General features: G+C 34.5%; 1 protein-coding gene across 1 annotated transcript; it reads left to right on the top strand.

The window, feature by feature from the left end:
* Nucleotides 1–832: 832 nt before the first annotated feature.
* LOC108471630 (exopolygalacturonase-like) lies at nt 833–2680 on the top strand. The gene is made up of 4 exons (XM_017773219.2): nt 833–1123; nt 1215–1523; nt 1608–2123; nt 2205–2680. The coding sequence occupies exons 1-4, from the start codon at nt 896–898 to the stop codon at nt 2565–2567; spliced, it is 1416 nt and encodes a 471-aa protein (XP_017628708.1). The 5' UTR covers nt 833–895; the 3' UTR covers nt 2568–2680.
* The last annotated feature ends 6525 nt before the right edge of the window (nt 2681–9205 follow it).

Raw genomic sequence — 9205 nt, forward strand, 5'->3', positions numbered from 1 at the left:
TTTCATAGTTTGGTAGGGATCTTTGGCCATGCCTGGAGCTAATGATTTGCGCCGTTGATTGCTGTTTTTTTTTTTCTTTTCTAAACAAAAAGAAAGGAAGACTCAACATGAATATACGAAATCTGTTTAAAAACAAGTTAAGCATTGTACATGAAGGTAGTCCGAAGACCCAACATGGTTAAGGGTGGAACGTTGTTTGAGCAATTTAACTACATTATATATAATAATTATATCAGATAAAATTAATTTAACCCCTACACCTTTACATTGATAAAAAAAGAAAAACAAATTTACGTTCTTCATTTTTTTTTCATTTTACAAATGAATATATATTTTTAAACTCTTTCAGTTTTTCGTAAATATCGTCACCTGAACTTAATCTAAAATTTCTCTCAAATATGTCAATTATTAAGAAAATTGAAAGCACATATATTTTATATTTTTGCCACCCTGTATTTTTTTTATTCTCTAAATTTATATCTTTTACTGAAACATATATATATATATACACACACAAACACACTATTTTTATTTTAGGGGCCAGGGCCTTGAAAGCACCTTAAATTCGCCTATGTAATAGTTTGGAACATTACACTATTAAAAAAAACAATATTTATTCAGCTTGTGGAGATCTTAATGAATTTTATAAATGTAGAATATAATTTATTGATGAACTATTTCTCACAAAATGTAGTTTCATGTGGGTATTCCATAATAACAATTCCGCTAAGAATGTCCGAATTTTAATCAAAATGATAAAATTAGAAAGCCTTTGGTTGGCTGTAGCTTTCTCAACTTCACTATATAAATGGTTTCAAACAGACACTAAATCCATACTCACTGCTTCTCCACAACAATTTCTCATTTAAAAATATAAATAAAGAGAAAAAAGATTATGGGTGTAAAAGAGATTATCACTGTCATCTCAGTATTATTATTGCTTTTCCCTTCAACCGTTAAACCCCGAGCTGTTGGTGGTGCTCAACCTGCTGGAAGTGCTCAATCTGCTGGAGGTGCGCAGGGTGGAGCGCAGGGAGGTGCACCGGGAGGTGGAGGAGGTGGTACTTTGGATGTAGTTGCCCAATTTGGAGCAAAGCCCGATGAGAAAACAGATTTGAGTCAGGTAACTAAGCATAAAACGCACTTCATTTTATTCGTCAGCGGTGGAATATATAGATTTTAAATGGTGTGTGTGTGTGTGTGTGTGTGTTTAGCCATTGCTGAATGCGTGGAAAGAAGCATGCGCATCGCCAGCTCCGTCCAAAATAGTGATTCCTGCAGGGACGTTCCTTTTAAGTCGAGCAGTCCTGGAAGGTCCATGCAAGGGTCCTGTCGATATTCAAGTTCAAGGCACCATAAAGGCTCCGCCTGATCCTAGTCATTTCAAAGACGATATCTGGGTTATGTTCAACCACATCGAAGGGTTTACGATGTCCGGCGGTGGTATTTTCGATGGCCAAGGAGCCCTTGCTTGGTCCAAGAACGACTGTCATAAAAATAAAAAGTGTACTTTATTTCCCATTGTAAGGTTTTCTTTCCCTACGCAGTAATTTGTTCTTTTTACTCTAATCCTACTATTCATGTTTCTCTGTTCTGATTTGAGACAGAACATAAGATTCAATTTTCTGACGAACGCCTATATACATGATATAACCACCAAAGACAGCAAACAGTTTAATGTTAATGTTTTGGGATGCAAAAACATTACTTTCGAGCATTTCACCGTCACTAACCCCGAGCATAGCTTAAACACCGATGGAATTCACATCGGGCGATCAGATGGAGTCACTATTCTGCACTCGGAGATAAAAACGGGGGACGATTGTGTTTCTTTGGGTGATGGTTCTAAGAATGTGGTCGTCAATGGAATTAGCTGCGGTCCTGGTCATGGTATTAGTATCGGCAGTCTCGGAAAGTTCCAAGGTGAAGAACCGGTTGCCGGAATTAAAATCGCGAACTGCACCATCACTAATACTATGAATGGTGTTAGAATCAAAAGTTGGCCAGCCTCTTATCCCGGCACAGCATCGGATATGCATTTTGAAGATATAACGATGGATAATGTTAGCAATCCTATCATTATCGACCAACAATATTGCCCATGGAATCAATGCGATTTAAAGGTATGTACTTCACCAAATCTTTGATAGAGTGGAAAGGGTTAAATGGGTATCTAACGCATTATTATTGTTGCGTTAATACAGAATCCATCACGAATTAAGCTTAGCAATATTAGCTTCAAGAACATCCGAGGCACTGCTGCAGGTAAAGAAGCTGTGAAGCTTTTTTGCAGCGCCGGATTCCCATGTGAAGGTGTGGAACTCGCAGACATTGACCTTACTTACACTGGACCCGATGGACCTGCCATATCCCAATGTTCCAATGTCAGTCCCAAACTTAGTGGCAAGCAAAACCCTCCTATATGTGCATCCCCTGCCGCAACAAGCCCCGGTGGCCAAGCAGGCCCCGCCAAAGCAAGCCCTGGCGGCAAAGCAAGCCCCGGTGGCCAAGCAGGGCCCTCCAAAGCAAGCCCCGGCGGCAAAGCAAGCCCCGGTGCAACTGCTTAATCAAATATTGGAGTAGAATATGAAATTGTTCTTGTAAATAATGGGAGAAAACATATCCCCAGACATTTATTTTAATTTCTTAGTCTTTTATTTATTTAGATTATTTTTTTATAAATACCACGTAAGAGTCCAATTTTTGTCATGTAATTTACACGGGTACTTGTCGTTAAACCTACAACTACTTGAAAAAATATAATTAAGATTAATAGAAACCAGTAAATAGGTTTGTATCCACCGAGATTAATAATAATTTTATTTCTTTAATAAATAAGTAAAATAATAAAGATAAAGGGTTGCAATTAAAAATTAAAATAAAGTAAAAAGAAACTCATAAAATAAAGAAAATAAAATTAAATTAAAAGTGACTATGTTTAAGTTCTCCAATCTTAATCTGATAATCTCTATTTATAGTGCAAAAATAATATATTGGAGAAAATATAAAAGTATAATTAATTATATAAAAGAAAAAATTTCAAGATATTTTAGCAATTTTCGCATCAAACTTCCAGGTCGTTTATGATGTCTTCTTAATGTTTCTGGGCTTCATCCGTGAAAAAACTTTAATTAGAATTTTCAATCTTCTTCGAATCGACATATTATGGGCCTAAAATGGAGGTTTATAGCTCACTAATGTTGCACTGTGTTAAAGACCAAACCGCAAAACTTTTTAAAAATAAATTTTTTCTCCCGTTATGCCCTAAATCAATAATAAATAAAATGTAAGTATAAATAATATAATTAAAAACATAAATAGCATAATTCAAGAAGAGAACTATCACAAAAGTAAATAGAGAAATTACATGTGTATCAATACTCAAAATTTTGATCAAAATAGTCTTTATTGATTTTTTTTTTCTTTAGCTTTTATTTGATAATATAATTACACACAATAGGTCATCTAAAATAGCATCCTTCTTGTTAAAAATTCCGTTAATCTAGTAATGGATTTTGATGTGGTACATTAGTCCATTTGGTGATTGACACGTGATTTTTTTTTTGATTTTTGACTAAACTTAGGGGCATCTATATAATTAGTCCAAATAACTTTTTTCTTTTCTTGGAATATGAATATTTCAATGGTGGCATCATCAACATTTGAATCCTCTTTAAGAAGAGAGAATTGAATAACGGCAATGATAAACTATGACCATGACTCCACTATTTCTTATGAGCCTACCTACCAACATTACACAATCAACCAGTATAACAATTTTTAGTGGTGTCTCCAAAGCATGGATCTATTCCTTAATTTCAAATGTGTGTGAAAATATTGAATTATGGAGTACTAATTCTGAAACTGAAAGAATGATGTTACAACGAAAGGAACAAACACTTCATATAGAAAATTTGTTTGTATGATTCGACAAAATTTTCTACAATATTTTACAAATCAATTGTTGTGATTATATCTTAAATAAAATGAAAGATTAAAGAGAAAAATGTCAGTGGTGATAACTACCATGAACAATTTTGAAGCCTTTAATCAACATAAGAAACATTCCCTCTTTGATTGCGTGGTGTCTCGGTCTTCACAACATTTCAAGAATGACCTAACTACAAGATGCTCTGAAGCATATGCCGTAAAAGATGCTGATATAATTCCTCCAACTGCCAATTAGACCCAACCTGCTCTGAAAATGTCATGGACCATGAACATTAATCAGACTAATTCAAGAATATTTTAAAGAATTTCAAACATTTCATTCAAAAGTTTAACTGCTAAAACCATTGTTGAGGCCCAATTTTGACCCAACATTAAAACCCTTACAAATAAACCTTAAAATCCCAAACCCATTTACAACTATTAGCCCAAGTAACCCAAACAACATAACCTAAATACCAATTACCTAAACCCCTTAACCCATTTTCAAACCCATACCCGGAGCTCAATAATCAAGCCCAATAAATCTAGACCTAGCCCAACATCAAAGAAAAACCAAAACAGAATGGTATGAAACCCTAGCCACCTACCCCATCGACAAAGTCACCTCAGCGCCGCAACACCCATGCCGTCTGCCACATCCACCACCTGCTCCACCTGCAAAACAAGAAGGACACGTAACAACAACAAAAAGAAAACAGACAGTGTGACAAAATAGGCTATAAAACCGAATGAAAATTTGTAAAAGGGGGGGATTTTTTGCTTTCTTTCTTTTGAAACATAAGAGGAAAATAACAGCAAAAGGCTTCAACAAAGCCCGAACCTACAGCAAAAAGTATAAAAGACCGATCTAAAGGTCTATTTACCGTTTGGATTTTACTCTTTTCTTTTGTTTTTTTTCTTGAATTTCTTGGCATATATCATCTATATCTCATTAGAAACAACACATACACATATTAAATAAAGATAAATAAAGAAAAGGGAGGAAAAATTACCTGAGGGAAATTTCTGGCCACCGTACAGTGGAGCCACGGCGGGACGATGACCGGACCCAGGATCGGTGCTGGAGCCCTTGCAGAGAAAAAATAAATTTCTTTCTTTTTTTTTTCTTCCCCATGCAGAAATGATGTTTTTTTCAAAATTTTTTAACTTTTATAGGGGTCTGAAACGGCGTTGTTTTAGGCCCTGCACTTAAGCATTGAAACAACGTTGTTTCATCACTGATCGGGTTGACCTGACCCTACCCGCTAGGATCCGCGTGTTTTTGTGCTGAAGGGCTATTTGCGCTTTCGGCCCTTCCGTTTTTTCATTGTTGTGCGATCAAGTTCCCATAATTTTTTAAATCGACCCCATATTTTCACTTGAAATTCAAGTGGATCCTCATTGATACGACGTAGTTTTAAGAAACTGGGGTTATTGCACTTTTACCCCTTTGCAGTTGCACGCGCATTCAAATGGATCCTCTTGTTTACCTTTATTTTAATTTTGGCCCCAAAACTTTGTTATTAGTTCTATTTTAGTCCTTTCTTATTTATTTTCATTACTTTATTAAATATTATTACTATTTTTCTAATATTATTAATGTTATCACTATTATTATCATTATTACTATATCTTAATGTAAAATCTTTTATATATATGTATATGTATTTAATATATTTATGTACATACTTTTGTGGCATTATTATTAGTCGTTTTTTCTAATATGTATATATTATGCAAATATTTTAATGTTATATTTATATATATATATATATATATATATATTCCATATATTATTAACATGTGTTTTAATATTATATTTTATATATTATCATATATATTTTAGTATATATATATGTTTATGAAGTATTATCAATAGTTTTTTTATTCTTAATACGTATATATTGTGTATATATTTTAATACTACATTATATATAAATATTTTTATATTATGAATATATTTCAAATATTACATATCAAGTATTTCTAATATCCTTATTATTTATACCCATATACGCACGTATCTATGAAACGTATTAATAAATTCATTTTATATTGTTATCATTTCTAATGTATATGTATATATCATATATATTATGTATATATATTTTCAATATTATTAGTTATATTTGTTATATACTATTCTATGTACATATTTCCATATCATCTTATGTATATATTATTAAATACTATTATATATATATGTATTTTTAATACCATATTGTATATATATATTATTATTACATTTATTTAATTCCTACTATATTTATTATTAATATTAGTACATATATTTTATTATTCTTGCATACATATTTTATATCTAGTATTATTTTCAGTATATCATTTTATTTATTACTATACCTATTATTTTCATTATTATCACTTATTATTTTATTTTACTATTATGTATATATTTTTCATATATGTTACGTACATACTCTTAATATCATCATTATGTATATATCGTTCATTGTTTCCTTTCATGCTTAATTCTAGTATTACGCTTAATATCGCATACATCTTTACCGCTTTTAATATTATTGTCACATTTATCATTTGCTTCAACATATTTCTAGCTCTTCCATTTATTTATTTTTATTTCATATCAATTTCGCTTTGCATTATTTCGAAAATTTTATTCTTGTTTTCTAATTAATTTTAATAATCAAGGCAACATACCGATTTAATATTAAGTCATCGATTTCATCGCTATGTTGGGTGGACATCAATCGACTTGTGTTAAAACGGTATGTCCTTCTCAAAAATCAAAAAAATTAAAATTTCTCGTGTTTCAACCGGATCACGACTAAATGTTACATTGAACTCGTATTTTTGAAAATCAAGACAACATGTGTTTTACAATATACCAATTTTGGGCGTCGCGAGGGTGCTAATACCTTCCTCGCGCGTAACTGACTCCCGAACCCTAATTTTTCTCTGGCTTTTGATGTAGACCTAAACTCGGCCTTCCTTTTGTTTAAAAAAAATAAATTTATTAGGTGTCCGATGATCCTAGAAAAAAGATCGGTGGTGACTCCTCTTTATTTTTAAAACCAAACTTCGGTCTTTAAAAATCGCCACAATTAGCGACCAAGCTAAATTTTTACGTCGCTACAGCTGGCGACTCCACTGGGGACTCGTTTTTTATAGTCAAGTCGAATTAAATGCGTGTTGTCAAAATTTTCAAAATTCCTTGTTCAAATTGATATTTGGTCGTGATCCCAAAATTTTGTTTTCAAAAAGTCATGCATTCGCATTATGTTGTAAATGTTTTTTTAACTCGTTTTGTCCTTTTGATTTTTAGCTTTAAGTTTTATGGTTTTAGTTTAGTAGTTGTTCAAATAAAATGAAAGGTTTGTGAGTTTCTCCCCACACACCGTGCACGTGTATCTTTGCATAACATGAACTCTATACCTAGGCCCCGTCCGTTTAAGTGAAAGTAAATAATATGCCTTCGTGAGTTAACTCGTTCCTCCGCACAGGCTAGTGAATACTTTCGGGTTACATATGACTTATGCTTTCGTGAGTTAACTTATCCCTCCGCATAGGCATAAGTAAATGTAATCCCTCGAATTGAACTCGTGAGCCTGTGATGGGCTACGACCGAAGCTTCGTACTAATCTTAGTAGATGACAGTACGGACAATTCGAGTGTCTGTATAGAACCGAAACCGCATATAGTGAACTGTACGAGCCACCTAATTAGAGCCATGCCGAACCTCTGTCCGTTAATAGTCACCAAAATAAGTACATGGGAAAAACGCCTCTTACCTTTTATTTCTTTGACATTTACGCTTTCTATTTTGATTTTCCGTAATTCATATTTGTTGTACTAACCAAGATATTTGTCTGTGTTCTTATTTTGCATCATGCATTATAGGCATCATGTTAGGAAGGTGTTGACTAGAGATTGGTTGCCAAAAAAATGAGTTTCTAATGGAAGAGTCAATTATACAAACAACTGAGAAGAATGCCGTGGTTCGGGACTGGTTTCTAAAAACTCAGAAAGAAAAAGGGGATAGTCTAGTGGAGGGATGTATTGCCAATCTGCCCGAGCACGTAACTGTGAATGTTCGCCAGAATAACCTTGAAATTTAGTTCGGGTTTGGAATCAGTGGGATTTAGACACTAGGGGCATTTTCACTGAAAGATATGGGGACATAGCCAACTTGATTGCTGTCAACGTAGACGAACGATTAATCCAAGCCATGGTCAGATTTTGGGATCCGGCTTACAATGTTTTACCTTCAATCGAGAAGATATGACTCTGGCTATAGAGGAGTACGTTGCTTTGCTTCATGTTGAAAATGCGCAATTCTATAAAGTATATGTGAAGGAGCGTAAGTCGATGACCTTCAAGAAAAAGTTAGTGAGATTGACAGACATGACTGACGCATGGGCCGAAAAATAGATAAAGAAGAAGAATGAAACCATTTGCATTCCATGGTCTTCTCTACGAGATTTGGTTCTGAACCATCTCAACATGTTGAAAAGGGTAAATCTATTTGCTTTGGCCATTTACGGTTTGATCATCTTCCCGAAAGTCCTTGGACACATAGAAGTTGCAGTGGTGGATTTCTTCGAAAGATTAAAACAAGGAATCAACCCTGTCCCGACTATCCTAGCCGAGACTTTCAGATCCCTGAGTAGTTGTCGGAGGAAAGGGGAAGGATGATTTATTGGATGCGCGCAGTTGCTCAATGTTTGAATCTTGAGTCACTTCTGGAAAGTAGAGCGCACACCGTTCCATATGTTTTCAAAAACATTTGCCCCGTTGGAAGCTTATCTCAAGAAAGAATGGCCAAAGAAAGTCACTGAACAATATTGGGTCTCAGTTTTCCAGAACCTTCGCGTTGAGGATATAACGTGGAGAGCACCGTGGATACGCCCTTCGGTTCTGCTATACAAGGTCGGAGATCAAGACTGGGTGCCACTACTCGGATTATGGGGAGGAGTTGGATATGCCCCGCTATTAGTCCAAAGGCAATTTTCTTCATGACAATTCATACCCGCCACTGGAGGATTAGCACAGTCCGAGTTTGCTTTTGCGAGCGAGGGATATATGAAGAGGGTCTAAGATACCGCAAAGTCTTGGAAGAGAATTTATCTCATGGAATTAGCTCTATATCCTGATACCCTTACCCAAGATTACGACATATGGAGAAAGCAAAGGGTGAATAGTCAGCACGTCTCGTCGACAAATTACACCGTCCAGAATCCTTTCTCGGAAGAAGTGCCATTTGAGCTAGAAATGACAAGACAAGAATTTGAACGAG

The sequence above is a fragment of the Gossypium arboreum genome, chromosome 11 (genome assembly GCF_025698485.1).
Source record: "Gossypium arboreum isolate Shixiya-1 chromosome 11, ASM2569848v2, whole genome shotgun sequence".
NCBI classification, from domain to species: domain Eukaryota; kingdom Viridiplantae; phylum Streptophyta; class Magnoliopsida; order Malvales; family Malvaceae; genus Gossypium; species Gossypium arboreum.

What these genes read in the sequence shown, in the direction of transcription:
- LOC108471630 (XM_017773219.2), top strand. Translation starts at nt 896, where the DNA reads ATGGGTGTAAAAGAGATTATCACTGTCATCTCAGTATTATTATTGCTT. An exon ending in AGAAAACAGATTTGAGTCAG is followed by an intron (nt 1,124 to 1,214) that starts GTAACTAAGCAT and finishes GTGTGTGTTTAG; the next exon opens with CCATTGCTGAATGCGTGGAA. An exon ending in AGTGTACTTTATTTCCCATT is followed by an intron (nt 1,524 to 1,607) that starts GTAAGGTTTTCT and finishes GATTTGAGACAG; the next exon opens with AACATAAGATTCAATTTTCT.